The 17896-nt window shown below is 39.5% G+C and overlaps 1 protein-coding gene across 1 annotated transcript in view; it reads left to right on the forward strand.

Moving 5' to 3' along the window:
• sdk1a (sidekick cell adhesion molecule 1a) overlaps nt 1–17896 on the forward strand; it is an 827262-nt gene that overhangs the window by 753451 nt on the left and 55915 nt on the right. The window contains exons 33-36 of the mRNA XM_060840817.1: nt 2790–2925; nt 13949–14005; nt 15671–15772; nt 15873–15988. Coding sequence (XP_060696800.1) covers nt 2790–2925; nt 13949–14005; nt 15671–15772; nt 15873–15988 — 411 coding nt within the window. The remainder of the gene's footprint in view (nt 1–2789; nt 2926–13948; nt 14006–15670; nt 15773–15872; nt 15989–17896) is intronic.

Raw genomic sequence — 17896 nt, forward strand, 5'->3', positions numbered from 1 at the left:
GTGAGAGGCAAAGTCACGGTGGCTGAAGATGCTTTTGGCTGTTGGAGGTCAATCATCTCAGCTCCAAGACATCATTGCAAGAGTTCCTCAGGGGCTTCCCTCCATCATAAGGTCATCTTTGCATCCATCTTTATGTTGAAAAGCATCAGTAGTGTGCCAGAACCTCAAGAGTGAGTGTGATGCCTGTCACTAAGGACAAGGTGCCTGGTAGCTGAAGGAAGAAAAAACGTACTAAGGGGAGAAGAAGGCAACCATAGCTGACAAGGAACGTTGGGATAGCATAAAAGCAAAAGAATTATCATACAATGTGAAGATTAACTGGAAGCCAGAGGATTGAAAAGCCTTTTAAAAACCAGCAGAGAACAACTAAAAAAGTCATAGGAGGGAGAAGTTGAGATATGAAGTTTAGCTAGCTAGTAATATATAAAAGATGATTGCAAGAGTTTCTTAAGATATATAAAATGTAAGGTAGAAGCAAGAGTGGACAGTGAACCACTGGAAAATGTGGCTGGAGAAGTGGTAATAGGGAACAAAGAAATGGCGTGTGAACTGAATTGGTACTTTGCATCCATCTTCGCAGTGAAAAACACAAGGGGCATATCACAACTTTGAGAGACGGGGCAGAGTTGAGTGTACTGGTCATGACTAGGGAGAATGTGAAAAGTCTGAAGGGGAATAAATGACCCAGAAAAGATAGACTACACTGCAGAGTTCTGAAGAAGTTAACTGAGGAGATTGTGGAGGTATTGGTGGTAATCTTTCGGATTCACTGGAGTCAGGGAGAGTCCCAGTGGATTGGAAAATAGCTAATGTTTACAACCCTGTTTAAGCAGGGTGAGGGGCAAAAGATGGGAAAGTATAAAGCATTTAGCCTAACCTTGGTCATTGGAAAGATTTTAGACACCAATATTAAAGATGAGAATGCAGCGTACTTAGAAGTTCATGGTAAAATGGGGCTAGGTCAGCACAGTTTCATCAAGAAGAGATCATACATGACAAATCTGTTAGAATTCTTTGAGGAGATCACAAGTAAGTTAAACAAAAGAGAGTCAGTGAACATGATCTATTTGGATTTCCAGAAGTCCTTTGACAAGGTGCCACACAGCAGGCTGCTAAATAAATAAGAGCCGATGGTGTTCGGAGCAAGATACTGAAATTAATAGAGAATTGGCTTACTGGCAGAAGGCTGGGATTGTAAATGAAGGAGTCTTTTTCAGGATGGCAGACAGTGACTAGTGAAGTTTTGCAGGGGTCAGTTTTGGAACCACAACTATTCACATTCTTCTTTAACATTCTGGACAAAAGAACCGAGGACATTGTTGCTAAGTTTGGTGATGACAGAAAGAAACAAGTAGTGTTGAGGTAGGGTGGCTGCAGAAGGACTTGGACAGGCTGGGAAAGTGGACAAAGAAGTGGAAGATGGAGTATAATGTGGGAAATTGTGAGGTTATGTACTTTGGTCGGAAGAATAGAGGTGTAGAATGTTTTCTAATGGGGAAAGGCTTTGGAAATCTGAAATAAAAAGGGACTTGGGAGTCTTAGTTCAGGATTCTGTTTAGGTTAGCAAAGAGGTTCATTTGGTAGTTAGGAAAGCTAATGCAATATTAGCATTCATTTCAAAATACAAGAGCAGGGATATTTTGCTTAGGCAGTACAAAACACTGGTCAGAGCACATTTGGATTATTGTGAGCAGTTTTGGGCTTCGTATCGAAGAAAGGATGTGCTGCCTTTGGAGGGTGTCCAGAGGCAGTTTACAAGAAGGATCCCAGGTTGAAGAGCTTGTCATATGAAAAGCGGTTGAGGGCTCTGGGTCTGTACTTGATGGACTTTAAAAGGATGTGGGGGATCTCATTGAATCTTATAGAATGCCGAGAGGCCTGGAAAGATCGGACGTGGAAAGGATCTTTCTACTAGTTTTGGGACAAGTGGCAGAGAAGATTGAGTGTGTGGTTCACATACAGGCTGTTGGACTTTATAAATAGGGATACAGAATTCAAAAGCAAGGAAATATTGGTCACTCATGATAACCTGAAGTATTGTGTCTGCTCTGGGTGCTATTGTTAAGGAAGAATGGGAAGATATGAGGAGATGGTGCAGAAAAGAATTGTTCCAGGTCTGATAGATTTGCTCAAAATGATAAAAAAAAATCTGGATGCACCCACTGGTGTAAGGATTGAGAACCAGAGAACACCAGTTTAAGGTGACTGACAAAAGTATTGGTGACAACATGAGGAAAATCTTTTCTCTCATAACCAAGGGTTTGAATCTGAACTGCCCAAGATTGTGAATGAAAAATATTCAATCAAAACTTTCAAAGGAGAATTGTACAATTTTCTCAAGAGAAAGAAATTGCAGGGCTCTGGGGAAAAGGAATGAGTTTGGAACTTGATGAGTTATTCTTGCAGACAGCCAGCACAGATAATGAGGAACTAAATGGCTTCCTCCTGTACTGCAATCAACCTTTGATCCTATGACTACAATCACAGGTGACTTTTCTGCTCATTTTTTTATGGTATTTCAGGCCACTGTGGTGATACGATTCACTGCCCCACATTGAATCATCTATTTTTTGTTACCTGGGGTTAAGTAGTTTCCATTTGTATGGTTAATGCTTCTTCAGTTATTTTATTTACATAGTAATCAATTTGAGGGGTAGATTAATGTTTTGGTAATAGAGGCAAACAAATGTATTAATAAGGCAGAAATAAAGCACATCGTGAACCAGGCAAATCAACATGATAACATGGAAACACATCGAGAATAATTTTTACACTTTCTTTCTTCCTAGTCACCAGAGGAAGAAGGTATAAACGGCATATTGTTGGGATTTCGGATTTACTACAGGGAGCTTGTGTATGAGGATATGCCACGATTCAACATCCAGTCCACTGAGGATCCTTCTTCACTGCAGACAGAGTTAGCTCGTAAGTAACAACTGATGACAGACAGATCTGTGGACAGCCTTGAATTAATTCAAAAATATTTTGTTGAAGCCCTTTGTTGTTTTAATGCATGTGTCTGCAGGACTTTAAAGGCTGACTGCTTAGTTTAGACTGTGTGTCTAACTTAATAGTGTCACTTTTGATAAAAACAATAAAAATACAAATATTACTTATATTTAAGCATATAGCATCATTATCATATCAATTCTGGAATCCACCATTCACGGTTCAGTGATATATACTTTTCTGACTTGACAGATCTAACACTTGTGTTGATTGGAGAAGACTATGACCTTCCTTTAAATGAGAAGTATTTCTTGTTAATTGCTGCCTCGCAGGTGTTTTTAGTCAGAATTTGAATAAATTAATCATGGCTTTATAGCTACACTGAGGCTGTTTACACAGCATTTTTATGAAAATAGTCAACTTCACTTTTATTCCTCTGCCATAATTCATGGTTCAGATAGTGATGAATTCTACATCTTAATGTAGTGTCATATTTTTATGTGCAAATACCTCAATGCATTTAATGATAGAGAAAAATGTTAGGCAAATGTGAATTAACTTCATGGACCTACATTATAACCTCCCAATATGCATTCCGTCTCAGAAGAGGAATAAAGGATCAGCCTGCAGTGTCTTCGGGCATCATTAACATAAATAGCCTGAGCTATTGCCATAAGTTGTGCACCACAGGCAGCTCCCCTGAGCAAGGTAATCAACTATAAAACATCTGGTTCAACAGGAACAACCTTTAAATAACTCTAGCAGGTTGTAGGGGCTGAAGGATTGCAATTCCTGTACAGTTGTAGAAGATCTGCTGCTCCTCATCACTCTGTGAGTTAGGTCTCTTAAACAAAACCTCTTTTATTAAATTATCTGACATTGATGGTCTTTTTTAAGGTGAGGTACAGTTGTGCTAAAGAATTGTGAGAGAGAGAGAGAGAATCATTGTCTTCCCCACATATTGCCAACTCATTCTGCATTGAGATCATTTAGTAAGTATTATATGTTTTTATGGGGTATAACAATTGTTTTAAGTACTCACCCAGAATGCTAAATTTTAGGTATTTGAATCTAGACGCACATTGTCCCACTAATGAATTCTAGGCTTAGGCTTCTTTTTACGCTTAAAAATAAGCACAACACTTGCAATGTTTTAACGTTGTGACTTTTTCCTATGAGTGCATTCGTTGCTGTAAGTACTCCCATTTTAGAGAACTAGCAGTGTCATAAAGCAAAGTCCACAATTCAGCTACTTTATGTAGTAGTTCAGGGAAAAGGGAAACAAACACATCTTTTTTCTAACTTCCCTATGCTAAAAGACATGCTGATGATCAGCATGTGATTTTGCCCAGCTGGGAGTCACACTATCACAGCCCCAGATATCCAGCTTTGGATTGGATTTAGATCATGAGCAGGAATGCAGGTTCAAGAGAGAAAAGCGATAGAGAGGCGAGTTGGGGTCAGGAAGAGACTGCACATTAGAGAGTTGGAGAAGGGGAGAGACCGCTCCAAAATGGGACCAAATAGGTCTCATAGCTGCCACAGACTAACATGAAACAATGTTAAACAAATCTCACAACACTCAATAAGATTGCAAGCCCCGTGTACCAGCATTAAAATGAAACAATGTGAAAGGGTACTTACTGGAAATGACTAAGTAGAAGAAATAATGAAACAAAAATTTAGAAATTGTAGTATTAAACCCAAGATATGTTTATTATTGCACCACAGGAAGAGTCCATGAATTTCTCTTCATTTACGCTCTCACTTATAAATTATGTATCTTTAGCTAAATAAATATATTCTTTTTCAATGCAGAAATGCAAAGTCAGTTCCCTTTGGCACTTTTAAGATTTCAGTTTGAAAGCAGCAATGAAATATTAAATGCTTTTCAAGATGTTGGTCAAAAATGATTCTAGCATCTAATTCTGTTGGTCAGCCCTTGTTAACATAACTTGTGTGTTTTCTTTTCCTATCTCCCCAATGTGTTTCACTAGCTAGATTGCCGTGTCTCTTTGCAGCATGCACCAAAACACCGACATTCTGAATTTAATGTTTTCACTGCAAGGGTCTTAATCCCAAGTACGAAGTGAACAGGATAATGTTAGCTTACATTTGTCAAGTTAATAATCACAGCACAGAATGTTGAGTTAGTGCATGCATTTGAATGATGTACATTTGCAACCACAAGATTCCTGTCACTGAACTTGTAATTTCAACACTGAGGAAAGTGCAAGCAAACATAGATGGAGCGAAGATCAGAGGTGCAGCCATTTCAGTTATCCTGATTTCAATGCAGGGCAGCGTTCAGCTGAAAAACAGAAAGAAATGGCAACAGGCCCACTCTTAGCATGTAGAAGTAGGGTATTGCAAAGTAGGAAACTGAGAACCCAAGGAATGGTCAATGGTATTTGGTGATAGGGCAGTTTTCGCTCCTGTTAGTCCCACAATGAATCTTCTTTTTACAAAAGAAAGCAAAAACCATTTGACCTGTTCTAGTGCCTGGAGGGAGAGCTGCAACAACTTCTCTGCACAACATTAATACAGCAGTAATTGGAGCATTCAAATGGAAAATCTAAACAAGAATCCACTAGCTTCCAGCAACATTCTGACTTGCTCAGAGGAGGAGATTAAAATTAGGACTTTGACAAAGAGAGCAGGACTTCATCAGGAAAATCTCCTGAATATGTTTAACTGCCTGGTAGTTTGATTACATCTGGGAATCTGTTTGAGAACAACATCAGCAATGGAGCCAAATTAAATTCTCTGTTCAGGAATGCATTTTGAATGTGAGATGTCCAGTTGAACTTGATCTGAAAAAGATCTGTGTAACATGCTGGCCTGATTAGGAGATTTATTTTTCAAAGTGCTTCCTGGACTGCTTCTTTTTCACATATAAAGCAAAGCAAAATCTCAAATCAGCATTCAGCAAAAATATCTCCCCGAACACACTGGTCTCTGCTCACATAGTTACTTAGCTTACATAGTAGATGTGAATGCATATTCCACTTTGAATACGTCCCATGTCATCATTTATGCTGTTGATGAAAAAAATGTGATGGCAGATGTGACCTGAATAACTCACTCTGTGTTCAGCATTTTCCAGGTTACCTGTATTGGTGTTAAAATATATGAAAAGAGGCTTTCAGGCAATCTAATAAAATTTTCTAGGGTCATGAAAAGGATTGAGAAAGTTGATCTAGGTGTATTCTTTTTACTATGTTGAAGGATTTAGAAACTAGGTGACACAGGAATCCTCCGTATCTCCCTCTTAAGTTGGTGATCCTTTACTTTGAAACTGAATTCCAAAACAGAAGAAATGGAAGGTGTCATCAACAATGCCTTCACGCAACATCTTTTTAGCAACAACCGCACTCACTGACTCCCCGTTTGGGTTCCGCCAGGGCCACTCATTACATCCTTTGTCCAAACATGGACAAAAGAACTGAATTCCTGAGGTGAGGTGAGAGTGACGGTCCTTGAAATCAAGGTTGCATTTGATCAAGTGTGGCATCAAGGAGCCCTGGCAAAACTGGAATTGATTGGAATCAGAGACAATTTTTTGCTGGTTGGAGTCATAACTGGCACACACAAAAATGGTCGTGGTTTTTGGAGATCAGTCATCTCTCTTCTGGACATTTCTGCAGGAGTTCTTCAGGGTAGTGTCCCAGGCCCAATCGGCTACAGTTGCTTCATCAGTGACCTTCCTCCACCGTAAAATCAGAAGTGGAACGGTTTGCCAATAATTGCACACTGTTTAGCATCATTCGCGACGACTCAGATACTGAAGCAGTCTATGTTCAAATACAGCAGGATTTGGACAATATCCAGGCTCGGACTGACAAGTAGCAAGTAACATTCACGCCATACAAATGCCAGGCAATGATGATCTCCAATAAAAGACAATCGCATCACTGCCCCCTTGACATTCAATGATGTTACCATCAGTCATTCCTTCACCATCAACAGCCTGGGAGTTATCATTGACCAGAAACTCAACTGGACTTGTTATATAAATATAGTAACAACAAAAGTTGGTCAGAGACTTAAAATTCCACAATGAATAACTTAGCTCCTGACTCCTCAAAACTGGTTCACCATCTATAAGGCATAAGCCAGAAATGTGAAGGAATCTTCCCCACTTTCTCGGATGGGCACAGCTCCAACAACACTCAAGAAGCTTGACACCATCCAGTACAATGTAGCCCACTTGTTTGGCACCACATCACCAAGCATCCACCTCCTCTGCGATCGAGTCTCAGTAGCAGCAGTGTATACTATCCAAAAGATGTATTTTAAAATTTCCAAGTCCTTCAACAGCACCTTCCAAACCCACTGGCACTTCCATCTAGAAAGACAAAGACAGCAAATACATGGGATCACCACCAGCTGCAAATTGCCCTCCAAACCACTCACTATCCTGACTTGGAAATATACCAATTTTCCTTCACTGTCATCAGGTCAAAATCTTGGAATTTCTTCTCTAAGGACATTGTGGATCTACCGAATGAACTGCAGCGGTTCAAGAAGGCAGCTGACCACCACCTTCTTGACAGCCAATAAATGCTAGCCAGGCAGCTAGCAATGCCCTCTTTGAAGTGTAAGCTAAGCATTTACATCCTTCTTAAGTCGGCAGACAATACCAGGGACTCCAGATATATATTCAGTGTCCTTGAATAAGTGATAAAATTCTACTGTTTTCTTGCTGTACCAAATACCAATGTTCTGTCAGTTATGCTATAACTGTATGCTGTATGATCCTGGTTTTTAATTTTATCCTCAACCTCTGGTCAGTAACTTTAAGACTCATTCAAGAGGAAGAAAATGGCAAAAATAATTGTATGATGGCTACAAAGAGACTTGTATCAGACACCAGTTAGACATTAGCTGGTGTATTATGTTGTGGGTGTCACAGTATTGTGATTGATTTGGAAAATGTGCAGAAGCAATTTACAAGAGTAGTTCCAGGAAGAGAAACTTCAGTCATTAAGACAGATCGAGGGAATTGGGACTGCTCCCCTTGCAGAGGAGAAGGCTAAGACAAGATTCGATAGAGGTTTTCAAAGTCATGAGTGGACTTCAGAGAATAAATCGGAAAAAATTGTTCCCATTCATTAAAGAATAAAGAAACAAGGGTCAGAATTAAAGTGATTTGCAAGAGATTCAAGATGCAGCAGTCCGAAAAGTCTGCTGTGTTGGGCTCTGTGACTTACCCCAGGCAAGGTGGGCTCCTACCTCCGCTCCCCCCCTCTCCCATTAGGCACCCCTGAGGACAACGTTTAGTACAAAGCAGGAAGAGAACCTACAACTCCTTAAATTAGGATTTGGAGGCTCTGGAGTCAAGATGAAGACATCTAAAAGAAAGGGAGCTAGGGGTGTGCAACAGGGCAGTGCACTCCCATACTGTGTTGGGCAGACCCGCAGCTGCTGCTTCGACTACTGTGGCAGCGCCGTTAAGCTCAGTGGAGCAGGAGCTCCTACTCACGGAGTTTGTAAAACTCTGTGAAAAAATCAAAACAGCGCTGGAACCAATTACTGCCATGCTGACAAAGCATGAGCAGGATATCTAGGCGTTGGATCGGTGTGTGGAAGCAGTTAAGCAAAGGGCAGCGGCCTCAGAGACCGTGATGGAGAACTCTGAGGGGCGGATCCAAACCTTGGAAGGCCAAGTTCGGGCCTAGCTGGAACAGGTTGACAACCTCGAAAATCGTGGTCGAAGAAAAAACTTACGTGTCATGGGTCCTCCAGAACGGGAGGAGGGCAAGAACCTGGCGGAGTTTCTTGAGAGATGGCTTCCAGAGTTGCTGGGGCTGGAGTTCGAGCTGGTTGGGTGAGTGTGGAGCAGGCCCACTGGATCGTGATGCGCACGTCCGGGTCAGATCAGTGCCCCCGCTCGGTCCTAGTGCAACTCCAGCTCTATAAAGAAAAGCATTTAATAGTGAAACATCCAGAAGACTGGGAAGAGATCCACAGGCTTTGGTTTATAAAGGTTCGAGGATAATGTTTTTTCAAGACTTTTCTGGGGCCATAATTAAGAAAAGGAAGACTTTTGACAATGTTAAGAAAAAATTAAGAGACTTAAATATTCAGTATTTTCTGAGGTACCCCACAGTATTATGCTTTAATTATGGGGGATCTGTCTATAACTTCGACTCAGCAGAAAAAGCAGAAGAATTTGTGGACTCGCTGAAATAATAGACTTGGACCGAGGGGGAAAGAGGAAAAGATGTGTGCAGACGATGGCATAATTTTTATTATCTTCTCTTTCTTTACTCTTTTCCCTTTCATGGTCTTGGGCCTTATAAGCTTAGTATTGCTTTGGTGTAAAATCTGGCTTGTTTTATGTTGTATCTGTTTGGCAGTTATCTGTTATTATACTGTTCTATTTTTCTGGGTGAGGGTTGGTTACTTCTTTGGTGTAAAGATGTATGGAGTTGAGATGTGGAGGGGGATGGGAGGGCATCCATTGTTAACTTGCAGGACTGTAAATAACATTCTTTTTCCATTGTCTGGGTTTGGAGCGCGGTCTTAACTGGAAGGAGCCAGGATGGCTGTAATGTTGAGTGTGAATGCCCCCTATGGGTGAGGGGTGTGATTGCTGGAGATTTGTAGTTTTTGTGTTTATTTGTTCAAGTTGTGGTTAGTTTCTTAGTTTTAATAGTGGTTGTAGCAATAGTCTTTAGATTTGATAAAGTTTTCTTTTCCACCCGCCGCATATTGAATGGGCTCCTTCCTCTTGGGGGACCGTGGGCTGTAGTGTGCGGTCATGGCTAGCGATCTGTTCAGATAGTGAACCTGGAATATAAAGGAGAGCCATTCTCCATTAAAAGGAATAAGATGCTCTCAAATCTTAAGAAGGAAAGAGTTGACATCGCTCTGCTGCAAGAGACACATTTAACCAATCGGGAACATCTGAAGTTCCAGCAGGGGGCATACAGTAAGGTAAGGTATGCTTCTCCTCCTTGAACTACAAAAGCAGAGGAGTGGTACAAAGGAACCTCCCATTTTAGGTGATAGATCAGGTCAAGGATGAGAATTGATGATTTGTCATTCTCAAGGTTCTGATACACTAAGAAGAGTATGGCATTCTGAATGTTTACTGTCTCCCAGCGCATCCTCTCAAATTTTTAGATGACGCGGTCTCTAAATTAATGGCTCTTGGGGTGTGCCATACGATTATAGGAGGAGACTTTAATCGTTTCATGGACCTGAGGTAGACAGGATGCCACGGGTTCTGTTGAGTACACCCCTGCAGTTTAGACAATTAGTGGACTTGAGTAAGGAGTTGGGGCTAATGGATGTGTGCAGGTGTCTCCACCTGAATGGGAGGGATTTTACCTTTTACTCCCATCTGTATAAGTGCCACACAAGAATTGATATGTTCTTTGTTCCATTTGTTTGTTTGAACTTGGTGTTGGCCTGCAGGGTGGGAGCATAACTATTTCGGACCATGTGGCAGTGTACTTGGATGTTAAGGCTAAGGATAATGGAATAGACACACGACACTGGCACATGGATCCGTTTCTGTTGAGGAATGGCAACTTTGTACAGTACATCACAAGGGAGTTCAGAGCTTTTTGGGACATCAATCGGGGTACGGCCAGTAATCCATCAGTGCTTTGGGAGACCACCATGACGTATTTAAGGGGTCTGATTATTTCATACTCAACAATGAGAACAAGGCAGTGAGGAGAACAGTAATGTGATCTCCCAAATCTGAAGAGATAGGTGCCCTGTTGTCATATGTGGGTGAATGGATGCGTAAGGACTCAAGGTCAATTTGGCTTGATGTTAAGGCCTCACAGGCGAGATGTCCCCTCATAAATTTACTGTTTATGGACAAGATGAGATTTGTGGCTGAGCAGTGTGAGACCCCGATTATCATAAGTACGATGATAGCATGGAGGATAGCGCGGCAGGGTGAGGGCAATTGGCTTAAGACCTTGCCTTTCACCCCATTAGTGGGAGCCCCAGGATTCAGAACGGGGTCAATGGATTCCGGTTTGAGAGCATGGGAGATTAAGGGAATCTGTTGTTTGGGAAATTTATTCAAGGGAGAGGTCTTCATGTGTTTCAACCAATTAAGTCAAAAATACGGGATTCCTAATCGGGACCTTTTCCAATACTTTCAGGTTAGGGATTATACACAGAAGAAGACCATGCTCTTGGCCCAGCCCTATAAGTCAGACACAGAGGAGAGTGCTCCGATGTGGTGGTGCTCTCTCAGTTAGTACCATATACCATCTGCAGAGAGGGAGTGCCTTGGGAGACACTCTGTGGGATATGGAATCAGGAGTTCGGGGAAGAAATCTCATCGGAAACAAGGAGGATATATGGGAGAATGTAAAGAAATTTCAATATGCAATAAAGCACAAGCGATGCAATTGAAGATCCTCCACAGGGCCCATATGGCACCAGTGAAGTTAGCAAAGCTTAAGAAAGGATTTTCCCTGAAATGTTCCAAATGTAAAATCAGCATAGGCACCTTCACACATTGCTTTTAGGCCTGCTACAAGATTCATGGATACTGGGATGCCATAGTGAATGAGCTGGAGAAGATTCTGTGAATTGAAGTTAAAGAGGATCTGGTATCCCTTCATTTAGATTAGATTCTCTACAATGTGGAAACAGGCCCCTCGGCCCAACAAGTCCACACCAACCCTCCGAAGACCTACCTCCCCCCCAGACCCACCTCCCTCTGACTAATACACCTAACACTATGGGTAATTTAGCATGGCCAGTTCACCTGATCTGCACACCTTTTCGGCTGTGGGAGGGAACCAGAGCACCTGGAGGAAACCCACACAGACGCAGGGAGAATGTGTAAACTCCACACAGACAGTCCCCCGAGGCTAGAATCGAACCTGGGACCCTGGAACTGTGAGGCAGCAGTGCTAACCACTGAACCACCATGCCACCCACCGGGACTACCAAACCTGCCCTCTCTGGGTGAGCACGGGAAGAGGTTATTTAACATTCTTACATTCTATGAGGAAGAACATTCTCATGAAATAGTTATTAGAAAAACCTCCAGGGATTGCAGGGTGGCGCAGACTTGTGATGGAGCACGTCCCCAAGATTATCTGAAGTATGGTGCATTGTAGAACAGAGTAATTTTATAAGACATGGCAGCCCTTTCCAAATTACGTGGACATGGATCAATCAGCGGTACTTTATATAGCCATGAGGGCCAGATATAGTGATCCAGGGGCCCATCGGGGGAAGAGGCTTAGTAAGTACGGGTATAATAACGTTGCTTAACTATTGGGTTAAGTAAATATGAGATGATTGTATCTTGAAGAGTAGTAGGTAGTTTATTGTTAATATTCATATAATGTGGTATTATTTCTACTTTTCTGTATTTTTGTACTTTTCGAACTTGTCTTTTTTTTGTAAAAGAGTAAAAATTTTTCAATAAATATACATTAAAAAAGTGATGAGCATATGGGATGTGAGAAAAAATGTTTTCACTCAGCGAGTAGTTAGATGTGGAATGCAGTGCCTTGAGGTTTAGTGAAGACAGGTTTAATTGAGGTATCAAAGAAGATTTTGGATGATTATTTGGATAGAAATAATATACAAGAGTATTTGAGAAGAAGTAGAAAATTGGCAGCTGATAAAGATGCTCATTTGAAGAGCTGATGCTGACGTGGTGGGCCGAATGGCCTCCTCTACCATGTAAAATTTCTGCAATTTTGTAATGAGGTGGTACAATGAGATAAAGGAGAAGAATCAGATCATAAATGCTAAAATCCTTGGTAAGGAGTGGAACTATCTCAAGGGTAGCATGCACTGATCTGAAAAAAGGGATTAGATTTGGATAAATACATTAAAAAGGCATCTTGAATTCTAAATTTTTACATTTATTATATATTATATATAGGCATTGATTACTGAAACAAAAAGGTGATGTTAAAAGTCTACAAGATTTTAAGTTCAAATGCGATCGGTACACTGTACAATTCCAGGCTCTCCTTTCTAGGAAACAAATCCAAATTTGAAAATACATGACTGATTTACTGGACTAGACTTAAGAGAGAGAATTTAGTTCTGTTGATTGTCCTGGAAGGCTGAAGGTGTTTCACTAGAACATAGAAGGTGAAGGAAGACCTAATAAAAATGTTGAAAATAATGAGAAGGTTTGAAAGGGTAAATAGTTAAAGCACTTCTTAATACTTGCACTGTCGACGAATCGTTACATGATATAAATTTAAGGTTAAAACTAGATAAATTTCATGTGCCCTTTACCACTCTATTAGGCTGTTTCTAATCATCATTGATTGATTATAGGATTCATCAGGAGTGCTTTCAAAAATCAACCTAAACAGATTTCAAGGAAAATGCTTAATTCAGTGCATTATTTAAATCTGCAATATTTTGCCATAAGTAGCTATTGTGGTTAATTCAATTACAGTATTTAGGAGAAGCATAACAGCTAAAGAAAAATATAGGTTGTATGGGAAGAGCAGGAATATATTTGGAATAGATAATTCTCATTGTTGATCTCAAAATAACACTGGCACGATGGACTGAAGTGGCCTCCTTGTTTAAATTTGTCTGACTCAACAAAAGTATTATCAGGTGTTTGGGATGTTTTCATTAAAAATAGTAAAGGCATTAATTATTAGTTTCAAAAATGCCTTGTATAAAGAGCAATATTAATTAACAGCATCAGATGTCATGCATTGGGTATGATGTTGATTTGAAAACATGGCCACTTTTTACTTGTGATACACAGAGAAGTAAACTCCACTTCACATGTTTAAATTGTTTTGTTATCTGTCTAACTGGCTCATCATCGATGTCATTATGACCTTTTCCAAGTGTCACTAGCTCTGTTCTGAACTGGATATTTTAAATTTCAAAAATATATTTTACAGGAAACCTTTGTCACTTTTTTGTGTTATTAATTGAACCTTGCCTCTCCTCATTATTAGTTAGCGTTGCAGATACTAATCATCTAAACTCTAACTTATTTTGCTTTGCTTACCTCACATAGCTGAGAGTAGCTTCAAGACAGTGAACAGTTCCACAGTAACAGAGTTCGAGCTAACACGTAAGTGTAGACACACACTTTTCTTACCTTAATATTAATTTACAAGATCATATTTCTTTATATAGCTCATGTTTTACAAGTATCTAGGAACACTTGGATTTAGTCAAAGGTTTGGCTGTGCCATCTCCTGTTTTGAAGTAAGTGCTCTATCATATAGCTCGAAAGTAATGTGTCACTTTGCTAAATTGTCTATGGTGTGAAAAGTGTATTAGGTACAGGTAAGGTCTAACCACTTCAAGTGACTTCAACAAATATTCTTGCTGTAAATAAGTAATTATAATTTCTTTTATTTCTTCTGTCTGCTTGATGTTCTATCTCTCTGCACACTGATCCCTTTATGACTCTCCTTTCCCTGTCACTGTCACTCACAAATAACTTAATTTGATTTTGCTTTGAAAGAAAAGTATCTCAGTGCATTTCCTCAGGCAAGATTAAGTTCACTGTCCAGTCATGCTATTGTACTGAAATATGTATCCTGTCCTTTTTTTCCTCTCCTCAGATTTTGCCAGCTATCAGATTTTTAAAAAATATGTCTATGCAATAAGCCAGGTGCCTGATTCCTATTAACCATCTGGCTCTGTTTAAAAAAAAACTTGCTAAAACATGATTTAATAGATTTGGAATTTATTGAAATGTGATCATTTTTCTGTTTCGATCATTTGACTGGGTTGTAAAGATTAAAATAAAAAAATGTTAAATGTAATCTATCAAAAATTATGCTTTCAACTGGTAACAGTGTGTCTCCCACTGTAAACTATTCTCTAGTCATGCCCAGTGTTTATATAATCTCTTTGTGGGGGTTAACTGTGTAGTTACAATATATGGTATTTCAGTGCTTCTGCTAGTCATCTTCTGTATTAGCATGATGAAGCAGAGATTTTTCATTGCATCTAGTTCACATCAGGTGAAGTGGGGTGGTTTTGGCAGGGGTCAACCAAATTCTGTTCAGTATTACTCTATATATCACCACTATGTGTGTGTTGACCTTGATCAGCTTTCCTGTATGGGGAAGCAACTGCACTATATTTTTATACTTTTACTGATGTTATGACCAGGATTGGTATCTGGTATACTTTAAAGAGCGCATGGACCAGAATTTCCTCTACTTGTGCATGCTTTAACATATTGCAGAACCTAATGTGCAAATGCAAATGCTATTGTATTTCAAATAAATATATATATTTTAAATTCGTGAGTATGACAGACTACTACAGATACATACCATTTTAGTGTGAGTTTAGTTGGAAACAATACAAGGTCCAACAATGTCTCAATTTAGCAAGCATTCCAGATTTTCTCAAATTATGCAAGAAATGTAAATTGGAGCGATACTCAGGGAAGATGACACATTGAGGTACTGGCTAGTACTGTGTTTAATTAGGTTTGAGTGACAGAATTGGTACCCAGAAGCAGTAAGAGTGCTAAATTTCACTTTACTCAGTTATAACTCAAAGAGACAGGTAAATGAATAGTATCATGTGCGTCTTTTCTGAGCAAGAAATCCAACATGACTAGAGATCATCAGGTAGCTCTTCGTCTTTTCTGAGAGAACATTTCTCACTTTCGTATTTCTTGCCATCTCCGAAGCATTGTGTAACCAGGCAAATGTTATGATTATGTTTATTTAAAATATACGCAGCAGATTTCATGTCTTTTACCCTGCAGATTTAAAGAAGTACACAAGATATGAAATTCTAATGAAAGCATTTAATGTAGTGGGTGAGAGTCCTGCCAGCAGTCCAAAAGAGGTCTACATTGGAGAAGCAGGTAAACAGAGGGAGGGAAACAAAGATCCATTTTGCATTTTTTTGTCCCTTTATTTGCTTCATTTGACCATCACTGAATCTCTGAATTGTTTCCCCACCAGTCCCTACAAGAGGTCCTCAGAATGTAAAGCTGCATCCTCTCTCAGCAACTCGATTGGAAGTGACATGGGATCCTCCTCCAGCAGAGTCCCAGAATGGCAAAATACAGGGATATAAGGTAAGGTGTTTGACCTAGGTGAGATCTCTTAGAGTTAGAAATAACTTCAACAGTTTTATAAAGTTTGTTATGTTTGCTGATAATATTCCATTACAGCCCAAAATTGTTTTAGATAAATGACTTTATAATAAAAGCAGAAATGTTAGAAACAACACAGAAAATGATGGAGAAACTCAACAGGTCTGACAACATCTGTGGAGTGAAACTGAGGTAATGTTTTGAGTCACTACGACTTCTTCAGAACTGAAGTTTTGTTCTAGTTCTAAAGAAGAGTCATGCTGAACTGACAACATTAACTCTGCATCTCACGGATGCTGCCCGACCTACTGAGTTTCTGTATTACTTTATAATATTCTGACACTTTAGATTTTGTAGAAGTTGCCCAGTTTGTGTGAAAGGGTGAATGCATCATTGGCCTGTATGAGTCTGCTGGATGCTAAATTCATCCATATAAAGCCAGTGAACAATATTAATTTTATTTGTTGGTGACAATGCTTCTTCTGGAGGCAATAGCAAGCATTCTTTTCTTCACTATCCACTTCTGCTGTTAGCCCAGGCTGCATTCAGTGCCATAGCTGTAGTGTATCAAGGTCATCGGATTATTTGTTTCCAGAGGTTTCAGTTTAAATATTTCTGTCTACTGAGTTATGTTAGTTACTCTAGATTCTAATAGTTTTTCATCTATCCAACTTTAAAAATTCTTCATTAATCCAAATTTTTCAACTATTTGTGCACAACTTTAAGTTGCTAACTAAAACTGTTAGCAGGAGAGAATGACATCTCGAGGCCTGATTAAGACTATTTCATGAAAATGCAACTGTAGAAAAAAACTTATCAAAGACATAAACACATGAAAAAGAGGCAATCCTGCTACATCTTTTTTTTTGGCCTTCAAGTCAACAAATCAGCATCCCTTGCTCATCATTTATTGTAATTGTTTGAAATTTGAAATATCTGTCCCCTAGTCTTGAAATCCTCCATCCGAGGGAAAAGACAACTACAGTTAACCCTTTTTATACACCTCATTATCTTATAAATTTCTATAAGAGTCAATTCAAGGGGTCATATTGGTGTCCTTGCTTTTCCTGAAGTATTTTAATAATCTGCATCTAGTTTTTCTTAAACAACGCATGTGCTTGTTATTGTACTTTGCTTTATTTCATAATAAACAGTAAGGACCATTTTTAAGCTCAATTGTGTATGTCTCTCCTGATAACCCATTTCAAACACTTTAAGTTAAAGGTAAGCAGTTTCTGCAACTTAAAATAGCTAGTAACTGGATGTGAGACCTGCTCCTTGAAAATCTGTCCAAAATAAAACTCGAGGTGTAGGAATGCACATAATTTACAAAGAGTTCTTATGTAGTGAGTCACTGACATGATTGCTGCTAAATATTTTAACAGTTGCAGCATATTTCAACTTTATGACATGCTATCGAAATAGATGGCAAGAATTGAGGCCCAGGGCTATCTTTACAATAACTTTCATCAGGCATTTCCATATCTTTGTCATCATAAGAGTTTTGAAGACTCTTAATTTTTTACAGGCATCAAATTACTGATGTTGATAAATATCGATGCTCAGGTTAGGATTTACAAATCAATAAGGGACCAGTGATGAGAACATCCCTCTTCAAACCGACAGTCTGACACAATCAGTGGCAAAAATAAAAAGTAAGAGAGAGCCACACAAAAGAAATGCAATGAATGAATTATCTAGACTTCAGGAATAAGATTGCCTGCAGTTTCAGTGCTGCATATTAGAACACTTTGTCATCATTTATAAATTACCCTATCGTCAGCAAGGCACCTTACTGTTAGCTACACAAGGAAGAGTTGACATACTATGACAGAGATTGGCTAGGAACCCTCCAAAACCCCAACAAGGATAAATGCTTCCCACTTATAA

Source organism: Hemiscyllium ocellatum, chromosome 20, assembly GCF_020745735.1.
Source record: "Hemiscyllium ocellatum isolate sHemOce1 chromosome 20, sHemOce1.pat.X.cur, whole genome shotgun sequence".
In the NCBI taxonomy this organism is placed as follows: domain Eukaryota; kingdom Metazoa; phylum Chordata; class Chondrichthyes; order Orectolobiformes; family Hemiscylliidae; genus Hemiscyllium; species Hemiscyllium ocellatum.